This window comes from Amaranthus tricolor, chromosome 9 (genome assembly GCF_026212465.1).
Source record: "Amaranthus tricolor cultivar Red isolate AtriRed21 chromosome 9, ASM2621246v1, whole genome shotgun sequence".
Lineage (NCBI taxonomy): Eukaryota > Viridiplantae > Streptophyta > Magnoliopsida > Caryophyllales > Amaranthaceae > Amaranthus > Amaranthus tricolor.
The window spans coordinates 11,487,440-11,503,844 of NC_080055.1; the positions used below are offsets into that span (position 1 = coordinate 11,487,440).

Below are 16,405 nucleotides of genomic sequence, written 5' to 3' on the forward strand. Positions count from 1 at the left end.
ACAGTCATAAAGAAACCAAACAGAAGCATGGTGAAAATGGGGCTAGGGAAGGAGAGAATGAGTCATACAATTTCCATAATCAAGAAAAAGGGGGAAATGGTAATAATTGGAGGTTTTGAATGTTGGATTTACCAACTTTCAATGGTGACGATTCAGATGGGTGGCTGATGAAGGGCTGAGAAGTACTTCAGTTTTTACCGGCTGGATGAAGATGAAAGGATAAAGGCGGTGTCGTAAGGGAGAGGCTCCACTGTGGTATCAATGGGAAAATCAGCGGACCCCCTTGACAACATGGAGGGACTTGAAGGGATTGATCCTTAGAAATTTCCGGCCACTAGATGAGGGCGACCTCTATGAACAATGGTTGTCCGTCGAGCAAATAGGGATGGTGGAGTACCCGAGGGAATTTATGGGTGGTGTTACCCATCTTGAGAAGGTTTAATAAGCCCTCTTAATTGGAGCATTCTTGAGGGGGCTAAAAGATGATATCAAAAAAGAATTGAGGGTCTTGGGGTCCACTACATTGGAACAAACAATGAACTGGGTTGAGAAGGTGGATAACAAATTTGGGGTGACCTCGCGGCTAAGAAGGAAATATGGGCCCAATTCCATCAAGACATTATCCAGAATAACTAGAACAAACCCTAACCCTAATTTGAATTACACTTAAAACCCAATCTTCATCAAATCAGAAATGGAACCAAACTACCATACCCACTTTCAATTCCCGCTTTTGTGAGAACCAGAAGACCGGCAAGGATGGAAATAAAGTGGGTGCGGTTTAGACGTTTAACCCCGAGGGAAGTTTGTGAAATACGAGAAAAAGGGTTGTGTTTCCAATGCGATTGTAAGTGATCTAGAAACCATATAGTAGGAGGGAATTGAGTGTTTTAATAGCGAAAGAAGATGAAGAAGAACGGTAGCAAGAAGGGAAGGAGGAGGATTACGAGACGGAAGGAGAAGTAGGGGAGTTGGTTAATATATCCTAAATACAGTATTGGGAATTACTAACCCAAAAACAACGAAATTGTTGGGGACAATTGGGGATGAGGAGGTTATTGTTTCGATTCTTTTGGTCAAGAAATGTGAGTATTGCGTGATTGACATGAGAATGTAAATGAATATTCATTTGTAATTCCAGATTAAAATAGATTGATGGCACCACAAGCATTCGAGAGGCTTGCGCTCCTAAAACATTAGCATTAAACCCACTAAATGTCAATACCATAAATTATCCCATATTTCGCTACTACATTTTCTTATTTATACTAGTTTTGCGTTCCCTAAACTAACTCACTAACTAATATCAAATTGCCAACGTACCCCTTTACTAATATATCACATTGGAGTCACAATTGATTTCTAAGAGAAATTTGCAAACCCCAAAGTTCCTCTTAATAAACCTTAATTTTGTAGCCCTCTCTCACTGATTAGTCCCCTCACTTGATGATTACAAGGGTCTTAATTATTTGTGAATGGATGTACATGAGTATTTATATACAAATCTATGAGAAGTAAAACTTCAACAGTCACGTGAGATACAAAACAAGGTCGTTGTCAAGTGGGTAGCAGATGCAACTCCTGGTCAGATTTTGTCATGCAGCAATATTCAGCAGGTCGTTCTCTGTTCCTGGCAGCTTGTTTATTAACAAGTCAGTACCCTTTGAGCCCTTCATTCATATTAATACTCAAGCTACAAGCACATCATTACACCACACCAAGTCTTTATAAGCCACATCTTACACTGATTTCCCAAAAACTAGGTGAAATACATTCAGGTGTCATGCTTTCATATTTATAATTTATTATCATTGTTCTTTAGCAAATCAATTTCATTCCTTTCAACATGCAAAAAAATCTTAAGTTTTTTTGATTTCGAATAACCATGTTTGATGATAGATATAAGTTCACTATCATCATTGTGTTTGGAACTGAGGTTTTGAGAAGTACGTGAGTAACACTCAATCACTAATTGGATGGGTGTTATACTTCGCTCATTTTATTTTTGGATTTTGGTTTTGTTCTCTATTTCTTTATATCTTCTCTCTAATGTCTAGCTTGCTCTCTATTATTGGTGATGCAAATGATCTTAATATCTCTTTGCTACATGCTACGTGTCTTGCCTTTCAATATTTTTGCAATGCCATGAATCATAATGCATGGTTTGTTTAAAATAATTTACCAGTTGAAAGAAAGAAACAAATTAAAATGCAGATAAGCAATGGAAAATTATTAAATTATTATGGCACCTTTAATTTTTCTGAAATACACAACATGCTATTACCCCAATGCCAAGTTTCTCCCATTTAGGCGGGGCTTGGGGGGTCGAATGTATGCATATTTATGCTTGTAGTAAAAAGAGATTGTTTTTGACTGAATCTTGATTGCAATCATCATCTGCAACTTTTGCAAATGATTTGATGAGTCATATATCTAGAATAGGTGTTTTTATTAAATTTATGACATGAAGTACGAAGGGCTCTAATTGTTTTGCTTAGGGCAGCCCAGTATATATTACCAAAATCATATTAAGTTTGGAATGTATGACAGTAGACAACATCACACGTCCTTTGATTTATCAGTGCTCAATATTTATTCATTTGGCTCTCATTATTCGTACTTAGGGCAATATGAATATCATTTTCCTTTTCCTAATTAGAACTGTTGAACTCATCTTTCAGGTCAAAGAAAGCAAATGGCTTGTGAAATGCTTCCTGAATTACTTGCGCCATGATAAGACTGAAGTCAATGTGCTTTTTGACATACTTTCCATATTTCTATACCACACTCGCATTGATTATACGTTCCTGAAGGAATTTTATATTGTTGAGGTACGTATGTTCTGAGATCCGGTCTTATGTCTTTGCGGAATCCCTCCCCAACCACCACCACCTATTCTTGTAATCAATACAATTCTCTAACATGCTGGTCAGTATGTCCTGCTTTAGCTAAACAAACTAAAGTCCACTGTTTTTTCTTCTTATACGAACTCATTGTATCTTGTCCAGGTAGCAGAGGGTTATGCACCGAGTTTGAAAAAGACACTTATGATGCACTTCTTGGACATATTCCAGTCAAAGCAACTGAGTCATGATCATTTGGTGGTGATTATGCAAATGCTGATTCTTCCTATGTTAGCTCATGCCTTTCAGAATAACCAAAGTTGGGAGGTTGTTGACCCGAGTATCATTAAAACAATTGTTGATAAACTTCTTGATCCTCCTGAAGAGGTGACAATTTTATTATGTTATCTTTCTTATATTATTCCATTATTATGTTTGTGATATCATGTTAAAAAGAATTTGATTTTTCTAGACTAAATTCTTGTTCTTAATTTTGGTGAAGGTCTCTGCCGAGTATGATGAACCATTGAGGATAGAACTTTTACAGCTCGCAACACTACTTCTAAAGTATCTTCAGAGTGACCTTGTTCACCATAGAAAAGAGCTCATTAAATTTGGTTGGAATCATCTTAAACGTGAAGATAGTGCGAGTAAGCAGTGGGCATTTGTCAATGTTTGCCATTTCTTAGAAGCTTATCAGGCCCCAGAGAAAATCATACTTCAGGTACTTTTAATGGGTAAATCTTTTTGTGGGTTTGGACATCAATTTTTTTTTTGATGCTGCTGTAGTATTCTTTCATCATGAATCATAATTTTGCGTCTTGTAAATTGTAATTGTTGTGAAAGTACATGCTCAAGTTTGATTTAGATTTTTGTCTCCATTGGTAATTGTAGTATTCTTTCATCATGAATCAGTATTCTTATCAGGCCCTAAAGTTTTTTTGTGCTATATTCCTATGCTTTGGTAATTGATCTTATTTTCATATGCTTGAAATCAGGTATTTGTTGCTCTTTTGAGAACTTGTCAACCAGAGCATAAAATGTTGGTGAAGCAAGCCCTTGATATATTGATGCCAGCATTACCAAGAAGATTAGCTCCCGGAGATAATCGCATGCCTATTTGGATACGTTATACTAAGAAAATTCTTGTTGAAGAAGGCCATTCAATTCCTAATTTGATTCACATCTTTCAGCTCATTGTGCGGCATTCAGATCTTTTCTATGCCTGCCGAGCACAGTTTGTACCTCATATGGTGAATTCTCTTAGCCGATTAGGGTTGCCATATACCACAACTCCTGAAAATCGTCGTCTAGCTATAGAACTTGCTGGGTTGGTTGTTGGTTGGGAGAGGCAGAGGCAAAGAGAAATGAAATCTGCTACTGGGACTGATACATCAACTCAGAATTCTGATCTATTAAGTTCAGGTACTGCTGTTGCAGACTCCAAACGTGCTACAGAGGAAACAACAGGTACTGAGGATCCAAGTAAGCGTGTGAAAATTGAACCTGGGATCCAATCCTTCCTTGGAACTTCTCCGCCAGGTGCTGCCTCCATACCTAACATTGGGACCCCAGGTTCTGCATCTCAAGCAGATGAGGAATTCAAGCCAAATGCTGCAATGGAAGAAATGATAATTAATTTTCTTATAAGGGTATCACGTCTGATAACTGATCTTTTTTTGTTTCGTTTTTGGTATATCTATTTAAGATGACTTTGCATATTATTTCATGTGATTATTTTTGTCACTCAACATCTTTCTTTTCGAAAAGGGTAAGGTTATGTACCCACCCACCCCCTCCCACATGCAAGAAACACCATCTTGGTGTGAGCTTAGGTGGGAGTCACTTAATGGCATTGGGGTTATGAAACGTAATAAATATAGACTTGCATAATAAATTACCTGCTGCTGTCTCTGCACTACTCCCTCTTATCCATACATGCCATGTTGTATCTTTAAACAAACATTGGCTATAATATATTATTATTATTATTATTATTATTATTATTATTATTATTATTATTATTATTATTATTATTATTATCATTATCATCATCATCATCATCATCATCATCATCATCATTATCATTATCATTATCATTATCATTATCATTATCATTATCATTATCATTATTATTATTATTATTATTATTATTATTATTATTATTATCATCATCATCATCATCATCATCATCATCATCATCATCATCATCCTCCTCCTCCTCCTCCTCCTCCTCCTTGTGATTATTAATGTTGTTGTTGTTGTTGTTGCTGCTGCTGCTGTTGTTGTTGTGTAGTTAGAGTTTCTATTCAAGCCAAAACTTGCCAAGGAAAAGATGGATGGATCTAATTTGTCCAACTATTGAAAATGAATTATCAGAATATATGAACATTTGATCTTGCCCTTCATATATTACAGTTTTTGGCAATGGATTTTCCTTTTTGGGATCTTTTATATCGACTGCACTTAGTGTCACATTTGCCTCAATGGTTTCAATGCTCCTTCAGAAATATGTTTTGATCGGTTCTTTGTTATTTTTTTATGATAGTCAATTAGGCCTATGTATTATTTGTAATTTGAAGTTAGAATTATTTATTGGATTCACATTACATGGACAAGACCTAGTTTTTTGTTATGCTACCATCCCACATGATGTAGGGTTAAGATGAAGTCTTTTTTAAAAAGAATCAAATTTTTACAGGATGAGGGGTTAAGACCAAGTTGGTTCCTGCCTGGTATAATATTATTAGGAAAGTACATGCTCAAGAAAAGTAATTTTGAGTTTTTCGGGGAGCTATCACTTTTTCAGTTTTGCCGGTTTTGTTGTCATTAGTAATTGTATGGTTGCAGTTTATTTATCGTAAATTTTGTCTTCAGTTTTCATTTTATAGTCTTGCTGGGTTTTTCATAATGGACCAGGTAGCCCTGGTGATAGAGCCTAAAGACAGAGAAGCGAGTGTGATGTACAAACAAGCTTTAGATATTCTCTCTCAAGCCTTGGAAGTATGGCCACATGCTAATGTGAAATTCAATTACCTTGAGAAGATGCTCAGCAGTATTCAGCCATCTCAATCAAAAGATCCATCCACTACTCTTGCTCAGGGCTTAGATATCATGAACAAAGTTTTGGAAAAACAAGCACATTTGTTTATCAAAAATAACATAAGCCAGATTTCTCAGGTATGATATGTCACATCCTTTTTATTATGGAAAATGTACTCTAAAAAATCCCTCCTTTGGGTGGTTCTCTTTTAATAATCACACCCTGTGATTATTTTTGAAAAATCTGACCTTTACCCTTAGTCTTCTTCTAAAGATCTAAATGACCTGTAACTTGTTCTTTGGGTTACTTTTGGGTTTTTTCATTCAAAAAAACTGAAAAAGGTAATTAAAATTAAAGAAAAAGGAAAAAAGAGAAAGAAAAGGAATATAAAAAGCCAACAGTTCACACCTTCTCTTTCTAACCTTCCCACCACCACATTTCTCTCCTTCCACCTTCACACCTCCCCTCCCCCCGCGACCCCTCTCATGAAACCCCATTCTCAACAGTTCTGACACCAACTAGTTGCTAGGTAGCTTATGACAACATGTCCAAAAAAAAATTAATGAAACTGGTAAATTACCCAAACTAACCAAGTTCCACCATCCATGATTTATTCACTGCACCATTAAAAGAAAATTAAATAAAATTGCATACGACTCCAATGGAGCTTTTTTCCCTTTCATCACAAACACATTGGATCCACCTCATAACTATTTTTTTAAAAAGGAAACCAGGTACAAAAGGTAAGGGTTACATGGAAGATCTTTAAAAGAAAATTGAGAGTGAAGTTCGGATTTTTCAAAAATAATCAAAAAGTGGGATTTTTAAAAGAGAACCATCCAAAGGTGTGATTTCCAAAAGTAAATCCTTTTATTTTTGGTTATTTGGAATTATTATCAGTTTTGTTATTCATATTTTTTCAATTGCTGCAGATTCTTGAACCATGTTTCAAGTACAAAATGTTAGATGCTGGAAGGTCATTGTGTTCCTTGTTGAAGATCGTTTTTCTCACTTTTCCATTGGATTCTACTAGTACTCCATCTGATGTGAAGATTTTATGCCAGAAAGTCCAAGATTTGATTGAGAAGCAAATTGCAACTGTCACTGCTCCTCAGACTTCTGGAAATGATATTGCTGCTAACTCTATCAGCTTCGTGCTTTTTGTTACCAAGACTCTTATGGAGGTACAGAAGGACCTAATTGATCCCTCTTTATTGGTCAGAATTCTTCAACGTCTGGCACGTGATTTGGGATCAGCGGTTGGTACTCAAGCAAGACAGGTATTTGTTCTTCTCTATGCCCTCCTCTGCCCTAGAATTACCTTGTATTGTTTGGTATTGTGTACTTTTTGTTTGTAACTACTCAAGCGTTCATGTTCCATTTATATTTAATTCAGGGTCAGAGACTGGATCTTGATTCAGTTACCTCTTCTCGTCATGGTGCTGATGTTGGAGCTGTCATCTCAAATATAAAATCGGTCCTGAAACTTATTGGTGAAAGTGTCATGCTTGTGCCTGAGTACAAGAGATCTATCACCCAAATTCTTCATGCTTTGCTCTCAGAAAAGGTTGCTGATGCTAGTGTGCTACTTTGTATCTTGGATGTTATAAAAGGGTGGATTGAGAATGACTACTGTAAACCCACTGCTGCTGGCACAGCAACTACTTTTCTTAATGCCAAAGAAATTGTATCTTTCCTTCAGAAACTTTCACAGGTTGACAAACAAGCTTTCTCCCCATTGCAACTTGAAGAGTGGGACAAGAAGTACTTGGAACTTCTTTATGGGATCTGTGCCGATTCAAATAGGTATGCTAAAAAAATTGTCTTTCAGCAGGTTACTTCATTTCATCTGTTGACAATAGCATCTATGTGCTCCTTATCAAAAAAATATATCATCTTTGAGCAGATATCCTCATTCCATGAGGCAAGATGTATTTCAGAAAGTGGAAAGGCAGTTCATGCTTGGTTTGAGGGCGAAGGACCCTGAAACGAGGAAGAAGTACTTTATGCTTTATCATGAATCTCTTGGAAAAACGTTATTTGCTAGGCTGCAATACATCATTCAATTTCAGGATTGGGATGCTCTTAGTGATGTTTTTTGGCTCAAACAAGGACTCGATCTTCTTCTTGCCTTGTTAGTAGAAGAACAGTCAATTACACTTGCTCCTAACACTGCGAGATTGCAGCCTCTTGTTGCATCGAGTACTATTCCTGATGGATCTGCAATGCAGCACCAGGTTGCTGATGTTTCTGAAGTTCCAGAAGCTGTTCCGTTGACATTTGAAGGGCTTGTTCACAAGCATGGTCATTTTCTGAATAAGATGGGCAGACTACAGGTTGCTTTCCTCTTCCCCTTCTCCATTATGTTTTGCGGAGGTATACTTTGTTGTGATACTTGATATCCCTTAGCTTATATGCACGCTTATAGGTGAAACTTGAGATCTGTGCTGATCAATAGGAGATTCTGTACTTACACTTTTATAGGATTTGTATTACACTGCTACTTTACTATGCAGAAGGGAAATGAAATTTGCTACTTACCTCAGCAGCAGGAGAATGTCAAGGGCCAACATATTGCCTGGGCATCTGTGAAGCCTTAATCCATGTCTCTGGCACCAATGAAGTCCTCAAGCTGTGTCCACAACCCTCTGTCATGATTTTTTCTCTCTGTCTATTAGCTTCCTGTTATATGACTGCTCATCAGGGCTGGATATTAGTTTTCTATGTTCCTTTTACTAGATTTGCATGCAACTCTGTTTAAGAAATTCAGTTTGAAATGAGTCATTAATCTGTAGACAGAAGCTTCAAGAAGTTGAAGCAGAAATTAATATAATTATATCTTCTCTTGCAGGTGGCTGATCTTCTTATGCCATTGAAAGAGCTTGCTCACACAGATGCAAATGTTGCGTATCACTTGTGGGTATTGGTATTTCCTATTGTCTGGGTGAGCTTAAACAAAGATGAACAGGTTGCATTGGCAAAGCCTATGATTAGTCTCTTATCAAAAGACTGTCACAAGAAACAACAGGCACATCGACCAAATGTGGTGCAAGCTCTTTTGGAAGGTCTTCAGCTAAGCCATCCACAGCCTCGGATGCCTAGTGAACTCATTAAGTATATTGGAAAGACTTATAATGCTTGGCATATTGCATTGGCCTTGCTAGAGAGTCATGTCATGTTGTTTCCGAACGATACTAAGTGCTCTGAGTGTCTTGCTGAGCTTTATCGTTTGCTCAATGAAGAGGACATGAGGTGTGGGCTGTGGAAGAAGCGGTCAGTTACAGCAGAAACTAGAGCTGGTCTCTCACTTGTGCAACATGGCTACTGGCAGCGTGCTCAAAGTCTGTTCTATCAGGCTATGGTGAAGGCAACTCAAGGCACTTATAATAACACTGTTCCCAAGGCTGAGATGTGTCTTTGGGAGGAGCAATGGCTTTATTGTGCTGGCCAACTAAGTCAATGGGATGCCCTGTCAGATTTTGGCAAGTCCGTTGAAAATTATGACATTTTACTTGATAGCCTTTGGAAAGTCCCTGATTGGGGTTATATGAAGGATCATGTAATACCCAAAGCCCAAGTAGAAGAAACTCCAAAGCTCAGAATAATTCAGGCCTACTTTGCACTTCATGATAGAAATGTTAATGGTGTTGGAGATGCAGAAAACATTGTTGGGAAAGGTGTGGATCTTGCTCTAGAACAGTGGTGGCAATTGCCTGAAATGTCTGTGCATGCTAGGATACCTCTTCTGCAGCAATTTCAGCAGCTAGTCGAAGTTCAGGAATCAGCAAGAATTCTTGTCGATATTGCAAATGGAAACAAGCATGCTGGGAACACAGCTGGGCATGGAGGAATTTATTCAGATCTAAAGGATATTCTGGAGACCTGGAGATTGAGGACACCAAATGAATGGGATAACATGACAGTTTGGTATGATTTGCTGCAATGGAGAAATGAAATATACAATGGCGTCATCGATGCTTTTAAGGATTTTGGCTCGACTAATCCTCAACTTCATCACCTTGGCTACCGTGACAAAGCATGGAATGTCAATAGGCTTGGTCATATTGCTCGCAAACAAGGTCTTTATGATGTGTGTGTAACCATACTAGAAAAAATGTATGGTCACTCTACAATGGAGGTGCAGGTATGTGATTTTTCTTTTTTTTTTGTCTTTGCATGCATTTAGACTATTATTGATGTTGACTTTATCTTTGGTGTTTGTTATGTATATTGTTGCTAGCCTGCCAAAATCATTTGTCACTCCTACATCTAGTTCTTTTCATGGGTCTAGAAGTGATGGTGAGATGCAGGGATTTTACTACTTTTATCTATTTTGCAGGAGGCCTTTGTTAAAATTAGAGAACAAGCAAAAGCCTATTTTGAAATGAAGGGAGAACTGACCAGCGGTTTAAGTTTGATCAATAGCACCAATCTTGAATACTTTCCTGTTAAGCATAAAGCAGAAATTTTTCGCCTAAGAGGAGACTTCTTACTGAAGTTAAATGATTGTGAAGCTGCAAATCGAGAGTATTCCAATGCCATCAGTGTTTTCAAAAACCTGCCAAAAGGGTGGATTAGCTGGGGAACTTATTGTGACATGGTAGGTATCTTAGATCTGGCTTATAACGTTATGATGTTGGTCCGTTATATCTGAGCTCACTGCAAATATATACCCATTTTTCAGGCTTACAAGGAAACACAGGATGAAATTTGGTTGGAGTATGCTGTAAGTTGTTTTCTTCAAGGTATTAAATTGGGTATACCCAATTCAAGAAGCTATCTTGCTCGTGTTCTTTACCTTCTCAGCTTTGATACCCCTAATGAACCTGCTGGAAAAGCATTTGACAAATATTTGGATCAAATACCCCATTGGGTGTGGCTCTCCTGGATTCCTCAATTGCTCCTTTCCTTACAACGAACAGAAGCCCCGCATTGCAAGCTTGTCCTTTTGAAAATTGCTACAGTATATCCACAGGTTAGTTTCTATGTTCCATTCAGATGTAAAATCCCCGGCTCCCTTGGCAGCTCGAGACACAAAGTAGAAGAGAAATTTTGGAAGGGAAAGGAAGATATTGTTATGAGTCCTGCATAGTTGTGTAACTATTTTGCCATAATTTCAGGCTTTATACTATTGGTTGCGCACATATTTACTCGAACGTCGTGATGCGGCTAATAAATCAGAAATCGGGAGATTAGCTATGGCGCAGCAAAGAATGCAGCAGAATCCTTCCGCTTCTGGTGCTGTTTCACTTGGCGTGAATGATGGGGCTGCTAGAATGCAGAGTCATGGTGCTCCAGAAAATCAGGTTCATCAGGTGTCTCAACCAGGTAGTTCTATCACCTCCCATGATGGTGGAATGATAAGTGGTCAAGATTCAGAAAGGTCTGTTGCTGGAGATGGTTGTGCATCATCCAATAGTGAGCCACACCAGCAAAGTTCCTCAAACATTAGTAATGGTCAGAATGCATTAAGGCGTAGTGGTGCTTTGAGTTTTATGGCTTCTGCTGCCAGTGCTTTTGATGCTGCAAAGGATATTATGGAGGCTCTTAGGAGCAAGCATACTAATCTTGCCAGTGAACTTGAGGTGAATTATTTGATGTTTTTATGTTTATTTTTTCATGGGAAATCTGCAGTCTTTAAATCATTAACCTGACATCTTTGTAGGCTGATTTTAGAATACATACACGTCATCTTATATATATATTGTATGTAGCAACTGTTTTGCTGTTTGTGGTTTAATTTTAGTTCACATGTTCTTCCCTGTTGTGAGGACATTTGGTATGTGAAATTGTTTTTTCTTTGATATTTGGTATGTATTACAGATATTGCTCACAGAGATTGGGTCAAGGTTTGTCACTTTGCCAGGGGAGAGACTTCTAGCAGTAGTTAATGCATTGCTTCATCGGTGTTACAAATATCCAACTGCTACTACTGCTGAGGTTCCCCAGTCACTTAGGAAGGAGCTTTCCGGTGTCTGTAGGGCATGCTTTTCAGCTGATGCTGTGAACAAGCATGTTGATTTCGTGCGCGAGTATAAGCAAGACTTTGAACGTGATCTTGATCCAGACAATGCTTCTACCTTCCCGGGAACACTTTCTGAACTCACTGAGCGATTGAAACATTGGAAAAATGTCCTACAAAGTAATGTTGAGGACAGATTTCCAGCTGTGCTGAAACTGGAAGAGGAAAGCAGGGTTTTACGCGAGTTTCATGTTGTTGATGTTGAGGTCCCAGGACAGTACTTTACTGATCAGGTATAAAGAAATTTCCATCAGAGAGAAAGATTAGGTTGATTAACATCTTTTTTGTATTGAGTGCAAGCCTGCTCAAAGTGATTCAAATGATAATTTTTTTTGAACCTTTTGGTATTTCTAGTTTTTTCCTTAATTTTTCTGCTGAGACTTGTTTCATTCCTTAGGAGATTGCACCTGATCATACAGTAAAGTTGGATCGGGCTGGTCCTGACATTCCAATTGTGCGAAGACATGGTAGTAGTTACCGTCGCTTGACACTAATCGGCTCAGATGGTTCACATCATCATTTTATTGTCCAAACATCACTAACACCGAATGCTAGGAGTGATGAACGTATGCTTCAACTATTCCGTGTGATGAATCGCATGTTCGATAAGCACAAGGAGTCTAGGAGGCGGCATATATGCATTCATACCCCAATAATAATTCCTGTTTGGTCTCAGGTGTTCGTCATTACTGATTTGTTACTTTTCTTTTTGTAGAAGTATTAATGCATGCTGGAACCACGAGATAGCACTTACTTGCAAGTTGCTAATGCTCTGCCCCTTGAATACTCTTGCTTATTGGGACAAACTTTGGCATTGACTTGTGAATGAATGGTTCCTGAAATTTGATCTTTTCATCATTTACACCAAGTTCACTATTACTTGCTGTGGATCAGGTTCGCATGGTAGAAGATGATTTGATGTATAGTACATTGCTCGAGGTTTATGAGAACCATTGCGCTAGAAATAATCGTGAGGCTGATCTTCCGATTTCCCTTTTCAAGGAGCAGCTTAACCCAGCTATGGCTGGTCAAATTTCACCAGAGGCTCTTGTTGATCTCCGTCTCCAAGCTTATAATGAAGTAACTAGGAACCATGTGCCAGACAACATACTTTCACAGTTCATTTACAAGACACTGCTTAACGGCAACCACATGTGGGCTTTTAAGAAGCAATTTGCCACCCAGTTGGCTCTTTCGTGTTTTATTTCATACATGCTGCAGATTGGAGGAAGGTCCCCGAACAAAATTCTCTTTGCGAAGAACACCGGCAAAATATTTCAGACTGATTTCCACCCAGCATATGATGCTAATGGAATGGTTGAATTTGGTGAGCCTGTTCCGTTCCGTCTCACCAGAAATATGCAGGCTTTCTTTTCCCACTTTGGAGTAGAAGGGCTCATTATCTCTGCTATGTGTGCTGCAGCACAAGCTGTTACAACTCCTAAGGTGAGAATTCTCAGTTTTCATTTCTAGATATAAGTATATTACAACTCTCAATTGAAAATGAGGGCCCACCAAACTTCTTAACATACAAGTTAATTACAGGGGATAGATAATGATTTTTGTACCGTTTGTTATTGAGCCTAGGTGAATTATTCTTGGCTTTGAGGAGTTTTGGGTCTTTTGTCACTCCCGGGGATTCCCCTTAGACTTTATTTGCTTTTTTGGTTATTATATATAACTTTTTTTTCCAAAAAGAATAAAAACAATTACGGTGGAGAGTTGTGTTGTCCATTTAGTTGAAAAATAGAAAAGCCACGACAGTTTATATGATTTATATCTGCTATTGCAAGATAAAAACTAGAGAAAAGTATGCAATTCAAAGTATACACCTTCACATTGATTTTAAATGAATTGAAAAATTAGCATTAATTTCTTTACTCTGAATTATACAAAATATGCAGCAAAACAAGCATCTATGGCATCACCTAGCTATGTTTTTCCGTGACGAGCTGTTGTCATGGTCTTGGAGAAGACCACTTGGAATGCCTATGGCGCCCGTTCCTGGAGGTGGTCTAAGCCCTGCAGATTTCAAGCACAAGGTGACAAGTAACGTTGAGCATGCGATTGGCCGGATCAATGGAATAGCTCCCCAGAGTTTATCTGACGAGGTAAAAAGACAGTTTGTCTTCTATTCCTTTTTCAACGAGCTAATGTTAGAATGATATAGTTATATTGGTGTTGTGCTTGAGTTTTTGATCAATGCCAATAAGATCGATCTTAGTGAATAAACATTAAAATTGATATCGTTTTATACGTGTCACATTTCTTCGGAAACTGATGTTTTATGTAGGCATGTTCCATTATTTCATTATTTATGTTTTCTCCGTGTGGGTTTTTCCGAAATTCTTGTGCTTATAAATTTTTAAATCATCTGGTAAATATTTTCCCTCTTTTATTCTTTTCATGACTGGGAAAAATTATTTTGTTATCTGATTGGCTTATTTAGAATAAGCACATATATTCTTCTCATGTCAGCTTATTTGGGAAAATTATAGAATAGGGTATTCTCCTTTTTGTATGGATTTTCAGATTCTCTATTCTTCTCTCATGCTCGCATCTTTGTACTTGTATAGATGTCTTCTTATAGCATACGAGTAGTGGTACCAGCCACTTGGTTTCCTCAGAATTTGTTATATTGTCGATTCCTTTTGGTGTTCTTCCGTTCTTGGAGTAAACATTGTATTGTTCTGATGCATTGTAGGATGAGAACGCGATGGAACCCCCTCAATCTGTTCAAAGGGGCGTGGCAGAGCTCGTTGAAGCTGCATTGAGCCCGCGAAATTTGTGCATGATGGACCCAACTTGGCATCCTTGGTTTTAATCTAATTTTTCACGACATTTTTTGCTGGAATCTAACTTTGCTAGATTTCAGACTCCCTGAACTTGTGATTATTTACACAATGTATATATGCAGTCTTTTAGTTGAAGTTGATAAGGGCAATAAATCCCTGGTCAATCATATATGTGCATTTTCCTTGATCCTTGTTACTCCATTGGTCTATTAGCAATTATTTACATTATGATTAGAATTATTTATAGCTTATTAAAATATAAATTATAGTCGCAAAATTTAATATTTACAATCAAAAAGAGTAACCATCTTTGACCTTCACTTTTTAACAATATCTTATATCCCTTCAAACCAAGTTGACATATCCTCCAACTATTTTCCATTCTAATTTCAATTCCATTTTCAGTGAGAGCTAGTCTCAATGTCTCTCATTGAGCCGCTCCAAATTTTAGAAAAGAAAAAAGAAATGAATTATACAAATTGGTAACTAATGTGTAACCGCACACTTATTCGGTAGTGTTTTAGGATATTTCAAGTAGTTATTTAGGATACGTCAAGTAAGGACTAAAAGTATGTCAAGTATGCATCTATTATACATTAGTAGGCATTTAGGATATATCAAATAGGTATTTAGAATACCTCAACTTGTTTATTATTTATGAGACATCAAGTAGGATTTAATGTAACTCAAGTAGAGTTTAGGAAGTGTCAATTAGGGCCTAGGGATTTAAAGTACCTTAAGTTCAAGTTTGTGATACCTCAAGTAGTGATCATGTATATATGAATTAGGGATTATAATTTTTTAATGTGTTCAGTAGAATTTTACACTGTCAAATTGGGGTTTAAATTATACCAAGTTGGTGTTTAGTGAACCTTAAGGAAGAGTTTAGTATACCTTGAAATAGGGGTTAAGGTCCCAATATATATTTTATTACTGCATTTGCAAATTATTAATCATGTTTTTTCTATAGAACTTAGTTAATTGGCATCTCAAGTCTTAGCTCAATTGGTAGATCACTATAAAATTGCGTAGAATATGTAGGTTCGGCTCCTACATATACTATAATTACATTTATAAGGATAAGATTGTCTCTCCCATACTTGAAGTATCCTAAAATTCTAGTTAACGTATGCTAAATATTTATTTGACATATAATAAATGTCTACCTTTTTATAATCTAAAATTGATGTTATGTGAGTTTTAAATTTGAATTGGAATCTGCAAAATAAAAAATTGAAAATTAAAAAAAAATAAAATGTGATATTGTGGCTAATGTATAAGAAAACTAATCAAGATGTTTGGTTTGTTTAATAATATATTTTCTTCATTATAAAATTGCTATTGTTGAAAGATAAAAATAAGACTTTAGTCTCATATATTCACCTTGATCATTAAGGTAGCTTAATATAGTTCTCTCACATGTACAATATATATTATATTTATTCGTTTTATTTTTACAATATTAACGTAATATGCATTGGACTCTTAAATTTGACTTAATTTAATGTTTTAAGATATTAAATTATCCCAAGCTAAATAAGAACAACTTTATGATCGGTAGCTAAGCATCCAAATCAAACAACTTCCAACAAAACCAATCACAATATGGATCACAAATAACTCTTAAATTCGACCTAAGTTAAAGTTTAGATTTGTATTATTATAATATATAATAATATTAAATTATCCTATGCAAAAAGAC

The 16,405-nt window shown here is 36.9% G+C and overlaps 1 protein-coding gene across 1 annotated transcript in view; it reads left to right on the plus strand.

Moving 5' to 3' along the window:
• LOC130824020 (uncharacterized) overlaps nucleotides 1-14,890 on the plus strand; it is a 33,376-nt gene extending 18,486 nt beyond the window's left edge. Inside the window, exons 19-35 of the mRNA XM_057688883.1 lie at nucleotides 2,682-2,831; nucleotides 3,009-3,230; nucleotides 3,346-3,567; nucleotides 3,842-4,495; nucleotides 5,763-6,023; nucleotides 6,819-7,166; nucleotides 7,283-7,692; nucleotides 7,793-8,222; nucleotides 8,738-10,030; nucleotides 10,226-10,486; nucleotides 10,571-10,861; nucleotides 11,007-11,471; nucleotides 11,710-12,141; nucleotides 12,306-12,584; nucleotides 12,803-13,354; nucleotides 13,813-14,019; nucleotides 14,613-14,890. Coding sequence (XP_057544866.1) covers nucleotides 2,682-2,831; nucleotides 3,009-3,230; nucleotides 3,346-3,567; nucleotides 3,842-4,495; nucleotides 5,763-6,023; nucleotides 6,819-7,166; nucleotides 7,283-7,692; nucleotides 7,793-8,222; nucleotides 8,738-10,030; nucleotides 10,226-10,486; nucleotides 10,571-10,861; nucleotides 11,007-11,471; nucleotides 11,710-12,141; nucleotides 12,306-12,584; nucleotides 12,803-13,354; nucleotides 13,813-14,019; nucleotides 14,613-14,732 — 6,597 coding nt within the window. The 3' untranslated portion in view covers nucleotides 14,733-14,890. The remainder of the gene's footprint in view (nucleotides 1-2,681; nucleotides 2,832-3,008; nucleotides 3,231-3,345; nucleotides 3,568-3,841; nucleotides 4,496-5,762; nucleotides 6,024-6,818; nucleotides 7,167-7,282; nucleotides 7,693-7,792; nucleotides 8,223-8,737; nucleotides 10,031-10,225; nucleotides 10,487-10,570; nucleotides 10,862-11,006; nucleotides 11,472-11,709; nucleotides 12,142-12,305; nucleotides 12,585-12,802; nucleotides 13,355-13,812; nucleotides 14,020-14,612) is intronic.
• The last annotated feature ends 1,515 nt before the right edge of the window (nucleotides 14,891-16,405 follow it).